The sequence below is a fragment of the Hydra vulgaris genome, chromosome 10 (genome assembly GCF_038396675.1).
Source record: "Hydra vulgaris chromosome 10, alternate assembly HydraT2T_AEP".
Taxonomy (NCBI): Eukaryota; Metazoa; Cnidaria; class Hydrozoa; order Anthoathecata; family Hydridae; genus Hydra; species Hydra vulgaris.
In genome coordinates, this window is record NC_088929.1 from 24752501 (window position 1) to 24772437 (window position 19937).

Consider the following 19937-nt stretch of genomic DNA (forward strand, 5'->3'; position numbering starts at 1 on the left):
AAAAACTCTGAAAAAAAGCCTTCCATCATGTTAGAGAATACTTTTGATTTAAATAAAGATTTAATAGATAGATATTTAAAACAATTGACAAGCAACTCACTAAATTCTTCAAAAATCTTAAAAAACAACACATTAAAATGTTTTAAAAAGATAACTGGTAGCTCAATAAACAGCAAAAATATAAGGTTTACCCCAATATTAAATCATTCTTCTGCATTTGATGTTTGCACAATATCTCAAAACAAAAAAATATCTTATTTAAAAAAGAATAACAAGATGAAGCTCATTGATTTCAATTTGACCTCTTATCTAAGTCGTTTAAAGAAATCTGCAACAAGGAAGGATTATTTCATTCATCTAAAAAAATCTGCAAGATGGAATGATTATAGAAATATGATGACAAATTTTAAATTTAAAACAATAAAATTTGAAAAGTTAGATAAAGAAAAATTAAATGATTCATGCCTACCCAATGTTTGTTTTATCAATGAAAGCTGGAGTTGTTTATTAACTGAATTAATATCTTTTTCTTTACATAATATGTCTTTGTCCTCACTAGTTCACTCTCGCCAAAATAATATATCTTTAAACCATAATATCAGCAAGCAAAATATGTCTCTATCACATGACATCTACCAAATTAGTTGCATTGATGATGGTATTCCGAAATTTGATTTAAAAAATGTAAATGCTGGAATGTTTGTTAAAAATGTATCTCTTCTTAAAAGAAGACTTACATACAAATATATTTACAAATTTATTTCTTGGAATAAAGTTTACATACAAAGAATAAAAAAACACGATGAAAAAATATTAATTACAGGTTGTTTATTTTGTTTTGTTTTAATGCTAGTAAGATTTTTACAAAAGTTAATATTTTATAATGAATAATTGTTTCGTTTTTTGTAAGTAAAAACATTTATGCTACTATTTGAAAGTACTTTCTTAATATTGTTTAGTCTAATGATGATCAGTTGCAATCAATAAGTTTCAATGTTATATTCTGTCTTTATGAAATACCATCAATGTTATATTATATATTTAGGAGATACCATCAATGGATTTTTAATTATCTTGCTGCTAAACTTTATTATAACATTTGGAAAAATCAATCCAGTTAAAATGTAAGTTTGAAGTGCCTTAAAATCAGTGAACATTTTTGCAAATGTTCTGGTGAATAGCTCATCTTTGTAAATGAGCCACAAATCCCTAATTATTGTGAACTTTACATCAGCTATATTATTATTTTTCAAAAAGAATTTTTTTTGTTCTCTTTAAACTTAAAAGTTAACTTTTAATGATAATTTTCTTAACTTCTTGATGTATCATTAGATCAGCACAGTACTATTCTTACTTTAATTTTTCATTATATATTATTTGTATCAAGTAAGAACATATTTCTTTATAAAATATTTATGTTATGATCTTTTATTATTATTTTTTATTTCAGAATTCATGAAACAACATTAGTAGGCAAGTTTGAAAAAAGTTATTACCATGGACAAAAAGCTGAAATGTGTGAAGAACCTTTTCGAAAGTTAGATTGGAGAAAATTCGATTTAGAACTTTTGGTGGCAATAGTTGAAATTAGTAATATAACTCCCAGAGAAAGTTGACCATTCTTTAGCTCCCAAAGAGAGTTAACCATTCTCTAGCTCCCAAAGAAAGTTAATCATTCTTTAGCTCCTAAAGAGAGTTAACCATTCTCTAGCTCCCAAAGAAAGTTAATCATTCTTTAGCTCCTAGAGAATGTTAATCATTCTTTAGCTTCGAGAGAATGTTAACCATTTCTAAGTTTCTGGAGAGCATTAACCATTCTTTAGCTTTTAGAAATGTTAAGTATTCCATAGAGAACATCAAACAATCCTATAAAGGTAGGTTAAGAATCAACAATCATGAAAAAAATATTGCGATATTAAACTATAGTATTAAACAAAATATTCTGCACAATATGACAAAAAAACAAAGCAACAAAATAGAAAGAATTGTTAGAAAATGTAGAAAGAATCGTTAGAAAATGTTGAAAGAATCGTTAGAAAATGCTGAAAGAATTGTTAGAAAATGTTGAAAGAATCATTAGAAAATGTTGAAAGAATTGTTAGAAAATGTTGAAAAAATCGTTAGAAATCATTATAAAAGTAAAATATCTAGAGCAAGTTGGTTTTGTTTTACCAGAATTAACAAGAAATCTGGCATCATGTTTCCATCATCGCAGGTTTTCTTTTGAACTTAAAAAAAATTGGCTTGTTTGTTATCCGTAATATTTGAGGTATTGTACTAAAAATTTAAAATATTACATGAAAATAAATACAACCAAATTGTTAAATTAAACTGTATGCTTATATCAACTGTTTAATCTTGAGTTATCAAGGGTGTATGAAAAAAAATACATAAAACTGATGTGTTTTTTTGTTTGTTTTTTTGAGCTTTGTAAATTTTTTTTTTTTAGGCTTAATTGAATAGAGTAATTAAGTTTTCTAGATCTTGGTTTTAGTTTATTTCTAGATTTTGGTTAGAATCTGTTATATTGACTTTTTTTACTCTGTTTTCAATAAGTATTACCAGTTTTATGCTCTCTGAAACGAAAATCACGAGTGTCAGGTTTTATTCCCCAATTTATTATTTGTATATTTGAACTAATATATTTAACAAAAAGTTTTTGCAAAATGCTAACTATTATAATTTGTATTTTTTGTTTTGTAATTATTTTTTATTTAATCTAAAAATAATTTTTGTTTATTTATTTATTACATTTCAAAGTACATATTGCTTTTTGGTAGAATGTTTGTTTTTATATATTTTTTAAAAATGTATTCGAATGTGTTATCCTTGCACACAATTTTAGCAAAAAATAGAAGTTTTTATAGGCTTAAATTATTTCATCTCGTTTCTAAATTGTTTTCGGTTTTTTCTTATGAAAATGGCTTTACGTTGTCAACGACTTTTTTCTAACAGAAAGTTTAACTTTGTAAGTATGTTGTCGCCATTTTGCTCTGCTGTTATTGATGTTGTCCATGAATCAAAAAATAATCGGTTTGTGATACATTTAGATAAAGGTTGGTGTTTGTTTTTTTTCAAACACTGTTAAAAGTCTTTAAATGTATGAGTTTTCAATTTTACATATACTTTTCATTTTTTAAATCTTTTTTTATGTTAATTCAAGTCATAATGTCTTTTTATAATTTGACATCCATTGTTAACCTCTTATACATTTTGCAAGAATATGGTTTTTTATTTACACCTTTTATTTTTTACTATTTGGAAAAAAAAATTTATGGTGGTGTTTACACTTTTTGATATTAAATGTGCATATTTTATTAGTATTATTGTTCACATATGTGTGGAGTATTCTATTCCAATAAATATTTTTTTTAGAATATTTCTGTGATATTTATTGTGTTGAAAAATATTTTATACAATTGTTTTAAATTTTGAAATTTATAAATGTAAATGTTGTAATAAATGTATATACTGGAATATATGAAGTTTATAATCATAAATATGAAAATAGTTTTTTTTTACAATAGGAGAATGTGTACTAGATTATTTCATGACCAAAAAAACAATTGATTTGTATCACACAGAAGTACCTGAAGTGTATAGAGGAAAGGGAGTGGCGAAACAGCTAGTTAAGGTTTTTATTTTTTTTAATTTTATCTTTTTCAAAATATATAGGTTTATTAGATTTTCTAAGATACATCTGTACAGACACTTTCCTTTTAGAGAATCAATAATAGAAAATAAAATTAAAACAGAATATTGAGTTTTTAATTCTTTCAACTTAGTATTGTAAAGATTTTATGTAGCTCGGTTTTTCAATTTTATAAGGAACAATTAAAGTTAATTCCTGTTTAAGTTAAGTCGAACACCGGTTAACTCGAACTTTTATCTCAAACTGTTTTCTATAGTGTCTTAAAAGCAAAAACAATTGTTTTACTTTGAATGTTTAGTCGAACATTCGTTTAGTGGAATTGTTTTCTTTGGTCCCTTAGAGGTTCAAGTTAACAGGAGTTTACATTATATAATTTCCTTTACCTGGTTATGTGATGTTGTAAAGTCTTTGTTTTCTTAAAAAACTTTTACATGGTGTATTTGTATTGTTAGTAATCGTTTGCTTAATGAAAAAGTTCACTTTAAATTAGTTCAAAAAAGTTCAAGAAATTAGTTGAAAAAGTTCAAACACCGGGAGGCGCTGCGTTTTGACCCAATTTTAAAAGTTTTTTATAAAAGTACAAATTTCGAACTTATTTTTTTTTTTGTGGTTGAACTTAATGAAAGAAAAATTTTGAAATAATATTATTATTTATTATTAATTATATTGTTTCGTTGGAGCAGGTAATTTGTAAAGATAACCCATAACCCTCACAGACCTAATTAGTAAACTGTGTAGTAGGTCATAAATACCTAAGTGGACACTAGTATTTCTACAAAAGTTTACAAACTTGTTTTAATTTTTAAAAAGAGAGTATTTAAAAAGCTTTCTTCAAAGTAATAATTTTTCACAATTTTTACTTTTAATATTGCTATATTTATTTCACACGTCAATGTTTTCATCTTCCAAATAATCTTCATTAGTAGCTTCTAAATCGTTCATTATTTCTCTAAATATTTAATAAACCGAGAAGTAGTTTTACGTGTAGTTTATAAAGAGAGGAGTAGTTTTATGCGTAGTTTACGTAGCTGAGAAATTATAAGTTTTTTGCATTCTGCAGTAAGCCTAGCATAGAAAGTTTTATCAAATAGCTGATCAAAGAAATACCGCAAATGATCAGACTATCTATTTCTTGCGACTGATTTAATTTAACTTTTAAAAGTTTTATGATTGACATTTGTAAGTTTTTAAAAGTTTTATGATTGACATTTGTAAGGATTAAAAATTTTGTTTTTAATTTTAGGAAGCTATTAAATACGCGAGAGAAAATTCGTTAAAAGTTATACCTACGTGTGAATACGTTCAAAAGTATCTTAATGAAAATCCTATCGCCAAATAAATAATCTTAAAGAAAATTCTTATCGTCAAATAAAAAACTTTCTTAACAAAAACTTTATTTATTAATATTTACAGTGTTATTATTTAAACTATTGTATGAAGTGAAGTGCTTGAAAATTCTTATACCTTTTGTATAGTAATCATTCTAAATAACGAACATTTTCACCAAAACTAATTTATAACTTATTTTTTATTAGTATCATCATCCATTTTTGTGGTTTCTTGGACCATTACTTTTAGTTGACCACTTGGTCGAACATGAACAAACACTTTACCCCACATTTTATCGCGTTTAAGTTGTTCCATAGCCATAGCAACTGCTCTTGCTACGTTGGCAGGTACGGTATCCATGTTAAGTTTTTCTTTTGGATGATCTATTTTTTCTCTAGTTGTAGCTTTTACATCCTGTAACTGCAGCATTGAATTTTTATGCGTTTTGGTGGTTTTAGAATTTTCTGGTCTTAAGGTGATTGGTTTTGTATTTTTTACTATTTGCTCATCGCCTAAAACTCCATCTTTGCTTTTCTTTATTTTAAGTTCTGCATTTTTTTTTTCAAGCGATTCTTTGTTTTCTAATGCACTAGCATGTTTGTTGCTATCTTTAACGACAGGATCTTTTTTCTTGTTTACTTGAACTTTTCCATTGGCTTTGGAATTGCGTTGTTTGTTAAGAAAATCTGATATGATATCTCGTTTTTCTCGGTCATATAAGCTTTCTGCATTACTTTTTGTTTCTTTTTCATAAATTACATTATCGTCATGGTGATAATTATCAGTAGATAAAACTATTTTAAAATCCTGGTTTGATCTTCTTTGACGGTGTTTTTTATTTTCGAAATTCTCTTCTTTTAAAGTATTATTGTGCAGTTTTGAATTAATAACAAATCTTGCAAAATTTGCTGTTTTATAAGTTTCTGGGTTTCTTGCAATATTATATCTTTTTACTCCGTTATTTGCAATTTGCTTTGAATGAGGAATACTTGCTTCAGATTTTAGACTCGACTCTTCTTCATCTAAAAAACTTTTATAATTAAAGTCCAGCTTTACTTTCTCTGGATCTTCGTACCAATCTACTTCATTTGATGTGAAATCAGGTTGAAGTTCCCAGTGATGGCTTCGTTTAGTATCGAGATTTTCCAAATCTTTAAACTTTCTTCCAATGTGTTTAGAAATGTGATGCGAGGGTATTTCCCACTTCTTAAGCACCGGCAAATCACTTAGTTTCAGACAATTGTGCACTAGAATTTGTGTTAAAAATATAAAAAGTCATCATAAATCATATGGACTAATGATGCAATCTTATCGATAAGTTTACACTAATACGGGTATATAAATTAAAAAAAAACTTACTAGATACCACAACAGCTAAAACGATTACGTGAACGCCAATCATATTTATTTTTTTTCTAAACGAAATAACAGTTTAATGTCAACGTGAATTTCTAAATGAAATAATTGTCTAATGTTACCGTGAATTTCTAAATGAATTAATTGTTTAATGTTCGTCAGTATATATATATATATATATATATATATATATATATATATATATATATATATATATATATATATATTAATTACATTTTAAATTTGTAGTTATGCTAAAAACCGTACTTAATAAGTGCTTTTTCGAGGGGCAAATCAAGTATCAATTGCGCTTAATCTGATATTAATAAACGCGTGTTTAATACCAGATGTGCTGGTTGGGTTGGGTCACCCACTCGACGTGCGCAACTTGCTTTGATGAGTTCATTGACAAAATAAAACTTGTTTTTATTTAGTCAGTTATTCAAAGTTAAATTAAAAAAGATTTACATATATAAGATTTATAAAGTATGCTTAAAACATTGAAAAACATTTTAAAAGTTGAAAAAATTTCACGCGGTAAGATGGCAGCTTAAAAATGGCGACATAATTAACTACGTTGATTTTTAGTTTTTGAATCCATTCTTATCGTAGTAATAATTGCAAAGTATCGAATTGTAATTAAACAGAAAGTGTCTAATATATTTATATTGTATTATTGAAATCTCACCTTGATAGCAAATCAAAAAGATTTTTATGGCAGTAACAAAATCAGACATAAAGATAATGTTGACAGAAATGTTCAGCGAATACAAAAGAGAAACTGAAATCATGCTGAAGCAACAAGAAAAACTTTGTTGAGATTTTAAGCTCCAATTTAAAAATAATAAATGATCGATTAAGCCAAATTGAAAAGAAATTGGGGGAAAGTATAAACAAAATAAACAAATTACAAAAAGAACTTGATGAATTAAAACATTCTTAACTTTCACGAACATTTAATCAACCAAAAAATTAAAACGGCATGTAATAACTTAGAGAACGAAAGCCCTATAAAAAATATGAGCGAAAAAAATAGGGTAGAAGAAGATCGATTGTGACGAAATAATCTTAGAATAGAAGGTAATACCGAAAGTATAAACAAAACCAAGGATGAGACCGAAGATAAAGTTTTAAAGCTATTCTCTAACACTTTAAGAGTCAATGAAGTTGAAATTGATGGAGCTCACCGCATAGGTTACAAAATAGAAGGATGACTGGGAACTATAATAATGAAACTACTAAGATGAAAGATAAAGTTAAAATTCTAAAAGAAGCTCATCGTCTAAAGGGACTATACATCTACATCAATGAAGATTATTCTCGAGAAACATCAATTATAAGGAAGAAATTAATTATTTAAGGCAAAACAAAGAAGAGAAAAAGGAGAAAATGTCGGAATAAGGTCCGATAAAATTATTAAACTATAAAACGTCTATCTACCAAAAAAGATATAGTTAAGTAAAAATATTAATATTTATTATCATAAAAGAGATATAGAAATTTAATAACCAAAATGACTGGTAAAATAATTAAAACAAAAACTTTTGAGATTTTCGATAAGAAAAATACACTACTTTTGAATAAAAATAATGATCCTGATACAAATCTTTTTGAGGATATTGATATTGAGTCTTGTTACTGTAATGTTGAGGAAGTATCTTGTTATATAGGCTCAACGCAACCATCTTTTACGTCATTAACTTAAAACATTAGAAGTCTGAACAAAAATTTTGAAAATTTTAAATCTGTTACATAGCATAAACTGTGAATTTAAAGTAATATGCCTTGTAGAAACTTGGTGTCAAGATGAAGATTCCGATAATTTGAATCTTCAATTGACAAGGTACAAATCAATTTATCAAACCAGAGATAAAGGTATGGGCGGCGGTATATATTTTTTAATCCACAATACACTGTAATTTAAAAAAGCAGAAAATCTTAGCCATCGTAGTCAAGAATGCGAGTCATTAACCTTAGAACTGATTAATTATAAGAAAAACGTACACAACGTTTTTTTAACCACAATATATAGATCAACTAGTGGTAATATAAAATTGTTTGAAAAAATATTTAAAACAGTATTTAGAAACTGTAAGAAATAAACAACTATAATTAATGGGGGACTTCAATATAAATCTTTTAGACATAAAAACTGATAATAAAGTTAAACACTTTATAAATATTCTTTATCAACATAGTATATTACCATTAATTAACAAACCAACTCGTGTTACTCATCAAACTAAAACACTCATAGACAATATCTTTACTAATAATTTTTCAAAATATAACACTCAAAGTGGGATCATAAAAACCGATGTAAGTGATCATTTTCCAATCTTCTTTGCTTCTAATTCAATATGCAAAGAAAAATCTGACAGGATACCAAACAAAATAATATATATATAAAAAAAGAGAAATAAATAAAAATAGTATTAAAATTTTTCGCAGTCACTTATCGCTAATGAACTGGCAACAACTTATTACCTACAAAGACGCAAATGAAGCTTATGAACATTTTATCTGTGAGTTCAGTAATGCTTATAAAAAAGCATTTCCAAAGCAAGAAAAAAGAGTCAAGCTCAAAAACTTACAAAGTCCATGGATTTCGCAAGGCCTCATCAAATCTTCCAAGAACAAACAAAAACTCTACAAAAAGTATTTTAAAAAAACTTACAAAAATGAAAATATATATAAGTTATTAAAACCTTTTTGAAAAACTTAAGAAACAAGCTAAAAAAAATTATTATTCAAATCTTTTACAAAATAATATTGATAATAATAAAAAAAACATGGGATGTTATAAAAGAAGTAATAGGAAAGGAAAAGATCGATCCAGGTAATATCCTGCCAAACCATATGAATATCGATAACAAAAACATTGTTATTATTGATCAAAAAAAGATTGCTGAAAGTTTTAATTATTTTACAAACATCGGAAACACACTAGCTAATAAAATAATTCAATGTAAAAAAGTATTTAAATCATATTTAAAAGAAGTGGACTTTGTAATGGTCGAGTTTGACTTATCTTCTGATGAGCTTCAAAACGCATTTAAAACAATACAATCAAAAAAGAGTCCGGGACTTGATGAAATAAGCTCTCAGGTGGTTAAAGAAGTTTATGATGTTATTGAATATCCCTTATTGTATACCCTTAATCTCTCATTAAAAAGTGGAGTTTTTCCTGAACACTTAAAATTAGCATGTGTAGTTCCGACATGTAAAAACGGAGATAACTCTACTTTATAAAACTATAGGCCTATCTCCATACTTTCGAAAGTACTAGAGCGCATAATGTACAACAGACTTTTTTCATACCTCCAAAATCACAATATCCTTTTTAATAACCAATACGGATTTAAAAAAGACCATTCAACTGAACATGCAGTAATAAAGTTAGTTTACGAAATTTTGAATGGGTTTGACAAAAATCAATATACACTAGGAGCATTTATCGATTTGTCAAAGGCATTCGATACAGTGGATCACGAGATCCTTTTATACAATCTTAGTAATTATGGTATAAAAAATAAATAACCATTACAACTTCCAGATATTTTAGTCGACAAGACAAAATTAAAAAGAGCATTTTCTGTGAAGTTTCTGGGAGTCATTCTAGATGAACATATTAGCTGGAAAGAGCATATCAAGTTGTTAGAAAATAAAATATATAAAATCATTGGGACATTTGGGATGACTAAAAAGTTTATACTTTGCATTTGTTCATAGCTACATTAGTTACGGCAATGTTGCCTGGGCAAGTACTTACCAATCAAAACTAGTCTTATTCTATAAAAAACAAAATCAAGCATGCCGCATATTCACAAATGGATATGTTAGTGCTAAAAAAATATGAAAGAACTGAGAGTTCTTAATATTTATAAACAAAACATCTATAGCATCCTTCAGTTTATGTTTAAATTAAAAAATAATTTGGTCCCAAAAATATTCCACAATTACTTCCAACTTATTGATCGTAAATACGAAACAAAACATTCTAAGCAGAACTACTATATTCCAAAAATGTCTTTGAGACAATCTAAATTCTCAATATCTAGAAGAGGACCACAGTCGTGGAACTGATTTCTCACAAATGAGATTAAAACGATAAACTTTTTTCAACATTTTAAATACGTTGTTAAACAACAGTTACTTGACCTCAACATTACTGATACAATCTCTTATTTTTAAAAACTTTTACACGCCACAATAGCTGGAAATGTTTATGGTTATATTTATAAAAAAGCATTTAATTGTATTTATATTTATAAAGATACATTTACTTGGCTTTTTTAATTATACGAGTTCTTATATTTATATATATTTAAATATCTTATAGTTTGTGTTTATCTTATATTTAATTGATGTTGATTGTAAAATATAATTGAAATTAACGGGGCAGGATGATAAGACCATCATCTTCTGCTTGCTCCAGTCAATTTGTTACGTTAACAATTTTGTAAAAAATTTTATTTTGACGAAAAAAGATATATCTATCTAACATTACTTTCTAAACAGGGTAGAGTGGGGCATAACGAGTCAGTGGGCCAAAACGGAACAGTTACGCCTGAAGACAATCTTAGTCGGAAATTTTTTTTTAGCTAAAATATTAGTCTTTTTTTTAAGTTGTTTTTGATTAAACATTTTGAAATAGTGTTTATTTAAAAAAAAAAATTGTTTTAGAGTACCAAAATGCCAAGTAAGAGAAGAATAATTTTTCGCATTTTCTTAAGCGATGTAACGAAAAAAGATTTATTTTGAATTATTGCTAACTAGCTTTATTTATAAAATTTATATTTATAATACATTCTTTTTTACTCTCTTTTAGGATCTAGTTTTTATAAAAATATATTTGGTAATGAACTTTTTGAATAGTATTAATTTCAGTAAATTGACTTTTATGGGGCATATCGGGACAATAAGTTATTTATATAACTAACTGTTTTACTATCATTATTTGTTTAAGATCTAATGATTTTATTTTCAATCTAAAATGTTATTTTCCTTATTTAGAAAAGTAATATTAGTAATAAATTCAAAGAAATTAATTTTTTAACTTAATTTCAATTATTAATAGTATTTACGAGATGGTTTCATTCTATTACCATAGTACAATATATACCTTCCTTTTATGATGAGAATACTTAACCAGAAAATAGTGAATGTTTTGTGTGTGGTTTGTGGTGGAATGATGCCAGAAGCAGAAATGATTGGTTTAAATTTAATATCTATAAATTTTTTGTTTAATCTTAAGTAACATTGACCAATTTTATAATATACATATTTTTTAACATATACCAGTTTTGTATTACTTATTTTTGAAAAATTTACTTAAGTTTGTTTGTTTAAGAGGATGTTATAATATAAAACAAATAGTTAGTTTATTGTATAATAAATTAGTTTATTTGTTTATTTTTTTCTTGTGATGGGTGAATAAGCGTGTAGTATAAGTATATTATTTTTTTGAGAGTTTAATGTCTGAACATATTTAAATGATAAAAAACCTTTGCTTTTTCATTTTTAAAGCTTTACAATTAACGTGTAATTGCTGTCCTATTGACTTGCATAATATAACAAATTTGTTACTCTAGAGTTTTGTTGTAGTAGCTTATTTTTTATATATATATTTTTTTTGTTTTCTTATATCTATAGACTTTAAGGAATTTATACAAATAGTGTTACTTATTATCCATCCTTGTTTCATTAGTGTCCCTATATGCCCCGCTCTACACTACAATTTGAGCTATTTTTGTATAAACTTTATTATGCATGCAAATTATTTTTAAAGTTTGTATGTGAACTAGTAAAAACTTATAAACATTTTTAGATCTATAATGGCAGCTACGCACAATTAGGCAGCCATGGTGCAGCGATTTGAGCGCTTGCTTTAGAAGCAAAAGGTCCAGGGTTTAATACAAGCTTTTGGCATTTCTTTCTTAATTTTTTTTTTAAGCGCCCCAATAAGACCTTGTTAACGGTCTTGTTACAAAGCACCGCAGATGAGCATTTAACTAAGAAGTTCACGCCTCCTTCCTTACCGATAACGCGAAATATGTTCAGAGCTCGCTTTGAACCCTAGATCTTCTGTTTCTAAAGCAAGCCCTCTAATCACTGCGGCACGGTTGTTGTCTTTTATTTACGTTATCGATAAAGATGGAGGCGAAAACTTCCGAGTTATTCGAAATAACCGTTAGGTCTTAAGGTACCTCAAGATATAACGGTACTATTGTGCTTCGAGTTCTTACTTATTATTGTTCACTAACTAAAAGTCTTCAAAATTGCATTGAGAGGTGCGAAATCATGGAGTTTTAAAAATTGATCTTATCAAAAGTAGTCTTTATTTCAATTTTTATTAGAAGTAACTTTGCGGTTTGATGTTTTTAAAATAAATTTCTGTTTTGTGCATGGAATACCTTAATTAAATTGTTTTAGAATGCACTGGTTAAATAGGGGTTAGTTGGAACATTAAAATTGGGATTTGTTGAAACGTTTCATTATTTAAGCTGGAAGGCATCACTTAAACTCCTTCCATTATTGATCATATAATATTTGTCATTTTATATTTAACTATACTAGCTATGTTAGAGTTTAAATCAAGGATCAAAAGTTTTTTAGCCTGTGATTTTAGTCATTTAACTTTTTTCGCTCCCTCACGTCGTTGACAGCGGCTTGTTCTTTATTAATTTTGACCAAAAAGTGTTTATTGATTTAATAAAAAAATGGTTTCCAACTCCTGCCAGAAACAAAAAAGCAACAAAAAAAAATGAAGACAAAAAAACTGCATAAAAAATGCCAGAAATAATACTCAAATCACACCAAAAAAAGTCTATGCTGTAATAGACTGAGTTATTAAAAGGAAACGGGAGACAAAAAAAAACTACAACATAAAAACAGTAAGCAATCATTGCAATCGCTCAACAACATTAACTTCTTGCATCGTTAGCCCTTTGTATTTAAGTGTAGTTTATTTGGAATTTCATTATTTGATATTTGTAAAACTAGTTTCTTAAACCACGAAAAATTATTTCAAAAAGAAGTTCAAGATCAAATCAATCAATTTCAAGATTTTGAAATTGAAGCAAGGACCAAACTGCCTGACGTAGATTATAAATATGAAACTACAAGAAGAAGAATTTGGAAAAAGCAAGTGAACGATGGACATGCGCAAGGTATTGATGAAGATAGACAATTATCACCTAGAGACAAGTTTAGAAAAAATTTGTTTTTGCCAATTCTAGATGCTCTTCAAACTAGCCTAATGAGATGATCGAAAATGTATGAAATCATTTCAGAAAAGTTTTTATTTTCAAAAAATTTAAATATTGCAGAAGATGGAATAGTTAAATATATAACAGTACTTATAGAGCAATATCCAGAAGATGCAGATTCAAATCTTGTCTTTGAAGTTGAATAACTTTATTAAATGTCAGAAAAAGTTATACAGAAAAAACAAATAAAAAAAATATAAATCTTAATGAGAAGCATTGTATTGTATAAATTTTATCATCACCATATTTCATCATCCTCATCATCATTATCATATTTCATCATCTTTAGATTTCATCATCACCATACTTCATCATCATCATATTTCATTATCATCATACTTCATCATCAACATACTTCATCATCATTATATTTCATCATCACCATACTTCATCATCATCATATTTCATCATCACCATATTTCATTATCATCATACTTCATCATCAACATACTTCATCATCAACATATTTCATCATCACCATACTTCATCATCATCATATTTCATCATCACCATACTTCATCATCATCATATTTCATCATCACCATATTTCATCATCAACATACTTCATCATCAACATATTTCATCATCAACATAATTCAGGGCAAAATATAATGTTACATTGAAACTATTTTATGACTCTTTTTTAATTCTAATGATAACAATATTCTTAATAAAACAAATTGTTCAAGAAAAAAGTCATTTTCTCGCTTAAAACTTATAAAAAAAAATTAAAAAAAAGTATGTTACACGAAATGTTTCAATGCACAATATATCATCATTTACTATATCAATTACTATATCCCCTATCCCTGATCACCTAAGGATTTATATTAACTAAATCCGGCCCTCGGGATATTGGTAATTAGTTTTAAATGAACATTTGAAACAAAAACTGATTAAAAAGGGTCTTTTTAAAATCCAGAATAAAGAAGTGACATTTCCAAAAAACGATTTTTATCTTGTGACTGGTTTTACAAAAAAAAAAAGCTTCTTCATCATTAAACGATCGATTTACCTTTATTAATGAAACAAAAAATCCTATGTTAAATTTGAGAGTCCATAAGAAAAATATTACTATTGGTAGCTTAGAAAATACTGGCAATTTTGGAATGCTGGAAACAATGCTTTTGTGCTAAGTATGAGTTGTGCTAAGCAGTAGTAAGTCAACATATTGCCAAAGTCAAAGAGACACGTATTACAACAACAACCCTAATGATTTAATAGCTCTCATATCTACAAAACAAAATGAGTTATTAACCCTGCTTGGTGATTACGCTTGGATGTTTATTTTGGATTACATTAGGAAGACAAAACATACAATTAATTGATATCATACATATATTCTACATTAACCACCTGTCTCAAGTTATCAAGTATGTTATCAGACATGTGTATATTAAAAATAATAAGCATTTGAGTTTTTCTTTTGTTTCATTGAATTAATTGGAATAAAAGCAGCAGATACTACCACTCAAATTGTCAATAAACTTGTAGCAGATAATTAGAAATAGGAAATCGTTATGATCAAAGTTATGCAATGTAGCTACATTTGGTGGACAAATAATTGTAATTACTTTAAGTTAAATGTTACAGTGTTCCGTGACGTCAAGTGGTTTGTAATTAAAGTACGTTTATATTGTATAATTGTTGTTAATATGTTTGTACGGTTTTTATGTAATTGCTAATGTGTTCATATGGTGAGGTGAAATTGTAAATATGTTTATGTGGGTTGTAGATAATAAGGTATATGATTTTATATAAATTGTGATTGTAATTTTGTAAGAGACAAATTCTCATTGAGTAAAGAAAAGAAAACATCTTGACTTAATGTTATATTTCTGAGAGAAAACTACAATAATCCAACAAAGAGTCCAAAAAAGAATCTTGGAAATCAAACATGAAGCCTATTTTATACCATATCATTTACTAAATTTTGCTGGTTTACAGGCAGAAGGTCGATAATTTAGCAGAATAGTCGATAATTTTTTAATAATAAATGTATTAGTAGCTGTTGTGGATGCGGTAGGTGGTACACAAGTGTAAGGTGGTTAAGGTGGTACACAGTTGATAATTATATAATATAAATAATAAGGTGGTACACAGTCTTATTAAATAATGAGGTGGTACCCAGTTGATAATACACAAGCGTAAAGTAGTTAGGGGTGGTACACAGTTGATAACTTTTTAACAATAAATGTATTAGTAGCTTGTTGTGGATAAAGTTTTTCAGAGTTAACAAAAATTCTTTTACATTTAATTAAAAAGCAAAGGCTATTGATCTAGTTTAACTATTTTATCTATAAAATGCAAAAAGTCTTCCAAAACTTTGATAAAACTATTGGCATTTCAGCAGAGAACTAAAGCTAAAATATCTGTACGTCTTAAGGTGGTTTCACAGGAGATAGAAGGCGTAAAATCGAAAAAATTTTTTTCAATGAAAAGTATGTTTTTAAATAACATAAACATTGCTGAAAATGGTGGTATTTATGGTAAATATTAATGGTAAATATTTTTAAATGATTTCAGTTTTTCCAGCTTCTATTTGGGCTTTTTGCTGGTATGGTATAAATTAGCTTCCTTAGCAACGCCCATAGCAATGGAACAAAGCAGTATGAAAACTAATGTTAGTCTACTGTTTTAGTATGCTATCTTACCTGCATTTACTAATATTTTAGTTTAGAGCTTTTATCAAGACAATTATCAGAAAAAAACTGATTAAACATAAAATTGCATAAAAAATGTTAAAAGAAGTCTTTAGAATATTTTATTCTTATTTGTTTAATATCTAAAAATGAAGGTTTTAATTAGATTATAATTAATCAATTTAAAACTCAATATTAAAAAATGCTCAGATCTCCAAATTTTCCTTAATTATTTAATTGTTTGTTTAATATGTAAAGTATGAACTAGAATCCTAATGATTTAATAAATATTTGCTGAGTTTTGAATCTTTTTTAATTGTTGCCCCCCCTAGAATTTAGTCAATTTTATATTTTTTGGGACTTAAATAAAAAGTTTTTGTTTTTTTGTAACGACCTTAGTTCATACTCTACCTCCTACATCAGAAAATAATATTGCAAAGTATTGAGTGGAGTTAATAAGCCATACTGGAATAATCATGTTTTGCAAAATAAAGAAAGTCAAGCTTTTTGTGTTTTTTTTTGACAATATTATCCTTTTTTAAAAACTTATTTAATAAACCTTAATTTTTTTAATTTTCTTTATTAAATCAAATTTATAAAACTGATTTTAAAATTAAGTTAGGTTATTTTATTAAAAAAAAATTATTTCCTGTGAAACCACCACAGTATTTTTATATTTTGCAGATCAATTAATGTCTTAAAGTTTAAAAATCAATTAATGCCTTGAAAGTATGAAAACATGATAGGTACATAAGTTGTATGGTAACTAGATATCTCAATATCTGTATCAATATCTGAAAGTACTGTGTAGTTCTAAATATTTATATGTGTAAATATCAAGATAAATGCAACTACAGCTTCATTATACCTTATTTTATTTAGACGCATTTATGTACATATTATATAATATATTAGTGCAAAATATAAAACTCACTAGCACAAGATTTAAAACAGCAAAGAATTTAAAGAGCTCTATAATGTCCTTGTCATGATTTGCAAACTTTCATTACTACAACATAAAAAATAGAGATCAAAAAAAAAAAAAAGGAGCATAAGTAGGCGCAAATAACTCTTCACAGGAGAGTGTGAATAATAAATTCATTTAAGACTAGAGGGGGTTTAGTAGCATATTTTAGCGATTGTCCTATCAATACCATTGCATCCTCATTTGTTTCGATATGGTTTTCATAAAATATTTTTGCTAAGTTTTTGTTTTTTATTGATTTCATGTAAAAAACAGTTATAGATAATGATTATAATAATAATGATTATAATGAGAATAATTGTCTCGTACAACCTACATATATGTTAGCGTTAGGTAAGCGTAAATACAACTATACAACCTATTACAAACATGTTTGTTAGCGAAGATGTATGATGTGTAACTGTAACTTACTAGGAACACATTTATATGGGTAATGTTACTACAACCTGCTGCAAATATATTTTTATGAAATGCTTTTATTCTGAGATTTTTACTTCCCTCAAAATTGAAAAAATTTTTCTATCATTTTATTCTAACTGCCTTACTGTACCAATGTAAGTTTTTAAATTTTACTTTTTAACACTTTTAAAAAGCAATATAAAAACAATAAAAAAGGTCAAAAAAAGATCAAATTTTGTTTTTTTAAATTATAATTTCAACTTACCAAAATTAACCAATTGCATTTTTGTTAGTAGACATTTATTTTGCAACAGCGTCTTCTTTCCGTTACCAAAGTTAAAGCAAGCGTTTGAGCATCCATGCGTGAATTTAGTTCACAGTAGTAAAACATGCTTTTTGTAAACAAATAAATAACTTTAAAAAAACTAACTTTCTGTTTAATGTCGTTACTCTCCTTAAATCGGAAAACAAATACAATAAACTTTATGGTAGTACCCCATAAAAAAACATTAAAATTTTTTTATATTTTAATTTTTAAAATTTCATTCAAAAGTTATTTGGCCGTTTTAAGTTAAATATCTACCTGGTGGGAAATAGACTAGCGATTAGCTAGCAATGTTTGTAACAATAAAGACAGCGATTTTGCCTATAAGATTGCTAGATACATAAGCTTACTGTCTATAAGATTGCTAGATACATAAGCTTACTGTCTATAAGATTGCTAGATACATAAGCTTACTGTCTATAAGATTGCTAGATACATAAGTTAACTGTCTCGGGACAACTGGTTAAGATAAGAATAGCAATTTTACCACGAAGATCGCTAACTAAAATAGCTAGCGATTGGTTAGCAAAAAATCGGATTCTATTTTTACACATTACTTAGCCATAGTTTAGAATGCATTACTATTTTGCAGTCTAAAACGTAAATTAATTTTCGATTTTCCTATTAATAAAATGCAAGTTAGAAGATATTATGTTAAAATTTAAGAAAATATTATAACATACAAATAAAATGTTTAATAATTTCGTTTTCACAGCCTGGATTAACGTTGAAAATGAAAAGAACAACATTGAATTTTTCAATGTTAGCCAGAGTAACATTGAAAATGTTAAATGTTTAAAATTATAACATTGAAAATGTTAACCTGGCTTTTTGATTTTGATGAAAAACGACGTATTTAACTAACATTGTTCAATGTCATTTTAACGTTAACCTTTGACCAATGTAATGTAACCTAACCTTACTTTATGTTACTATAAATTTAATTAATGCTGGAATCAAGCAACATGGAATAAAGTTAGAAAACTTTATTTTTTTGTATAAACCACAACGTTTAGCTGGCATTTGAAAATTCAAAGTATTTTCAATAAAAATAAACCCAACATTCGTAAGATGCTAATGTTTATCAGCATTAATTATTATTAGACGTTTAAAAATGGGTAATATTGGTGGTTTGTTTTTCTTTTTATTTATTCATATTTTTCTAACCTTTTATCTAAATTCTGATTTTCGTCTACATTTTTCTAACTTTCCACCTATATTTTACTAACTTTTCGTCAACATTTTACTAACTTTTAATCTACCAGTTCATCTACATTTTCCTAATTTTTTTAAATTTACATTTAACTTGAGATCTTCATTGATGATCAATGATCATTGTCAAATCTTAATAGCTATAATTTTACTATCTTCCAACTTATTTAGCAAGCTTCTTGTGGCTTCTTATTACTGTTTTTAATGTTACAGTTGTTGTATTGTAATGTGCTATAATGCCAATATAATATTCAGTGCTATTCTTTTCATGATCAATTAATTAGTAGTTAGTTTAAGAAAAAATTGATTTTTAATTGATTATTACTTTCACTATTGACATGTTTTTCTGGAACCTGCTTGACATTTTTTAACGTCCTCTTTTACCTGGTTCTATCCTCTTTTCTATTGAAAAATCTGTCCGGGAAAGTTTCTTCAATTAGCCACAAATGTCCGGATTTTCTCTTGAAACTTAATCAAAATACTGTTAAGTCAATTATTAAAGATAGTGAAAAAGAAAAATTTGTATTACTGAAAGCTAAATCAATATTGAAAAATCTAACTGAGTGGGACCAAGAGTGTGATTTATGACAGATTTTTTGATTTATAGCTTGTATGACATATGAGTTGTCTTGTTAATGTACAATTCATGTTTTGCTAAAACAATTGACAAATTCCTTTGCTGAACCTTTGATTTAATGCTTTTTTATAAGAATCAAATTTAATTCTTATAAAAAAGCTGATTATTTTACTAAAAATTAGACGTTTG

General features: G+C 26.9%; 2 protein-coding genes and 1 long non-coding RNA gene across 4 annotated transcripts in view; 2 read left to right on the forward strand and 1 right to left on the reverse strand.

The window, feature by feature from the left end:
• LOC105847044 (uncharacterized) overlaps positions 1-2400 on the forward strand; it is a 10875-nt gene extending 8475 nt beyond the window's left edge. For both annotated transcript variants that reach the window (XR_010641227.1, XR_010641226.1), the window contains exons 3-5: positions 1-823; positions 1046-1124; positions 1451-2400. The exon at positions 1-823 is cut by the window's left edge and continues 401 nt beyond it. This is a non-coding gene — a long non-coding RNA (uncharacterized LOC105847044). The remainder of the gene's footprint in view (positions 824-1045; positions 1125-1450) is intronic.
• Positions 2401-2801: 401 nt separating this feature from the next.
• On the forward strand, positions 2802-5165 carry LOC136071675 (protein NATD1-like). The gene is made up of 3 exons (XM_065807585.1): positions 2802-3056; positions 3528-3634; positions 4896-5165. Exons 1-3 carry the CDS (start codon positions 2915-2917, stop codon positions 4989-4991), a joined length of 345 nt encoding a protein of 114 aa, XP_065663657.1. The 5' UTR covers positions 2802-2914; the 3' UTR covers positions 4992-5165.
• LOC101239119 (uncharacterized) lies at positions 5017-18005 on the reverse strand. The gene is made up of 3 exons (XM_065807584.1): positions 17900-18005; positions 6341-6396; positions 5017-6228 (listed from the first exon to the last, which is right to left on the reverse strand). The coding sequence occupies exons 2-3, from the start codon at positions 6381-6383 to the stop codon at positions 5174-5176; spliced, it is 1098 nt and encodes a 365-aa protein (XP_065663656.1). The 5' UTR covers positions 6384-6396; positions 17900-18005; the 3' UTR covers positions 5017-5173.
• Between the last annotated feature and the right edge of the window lie 1932 nt (positions 18006-19937).

What these genes read in the sequence shown, in the direction of transcription:
- LOC136071675 (XM_065807585.1), top strand. Translation starts at nt 2,915, where the DNA reads ATGAAAATGGCTTTACGTTGTCAACGACTTTTTTCTAACAGAAAGTTT. An exon ending in TGTGATACATTTAGATAAAG is followed by an intron (nt 3,057 to 3,527) that starts GTTGGTGTTTGT and finishes TTTTTACAATAG; the next exon opens with GAGAATGTGTACTAGATTAT. An exon ending in TGGCGAAACAGCTAGTTAAG is followed by an intron (nt 3,635 to 4,895) that starts GTTTTTATTTTT and finishes TTTTAATTTTAG; the next exon opens with GAAGCTATTAAATACGCGAG.
- LOC101239119 (XM_065807584.1), bottom strand. Translation starts at nt 6,383, where the DNA reads ATGATTGGCGTTCACGTAATCGTTTTAGCTGTTGTGGTATCTA. An exon ending in TTTAGCTGTTGTGGTATCTA is followed by an intron (nt 6,229 to 6,340) that starts GTAAGTTTTTTT and finishes CACAAATTCTAG; the next exon opens with TGCACAATTGTCTGAAACTA.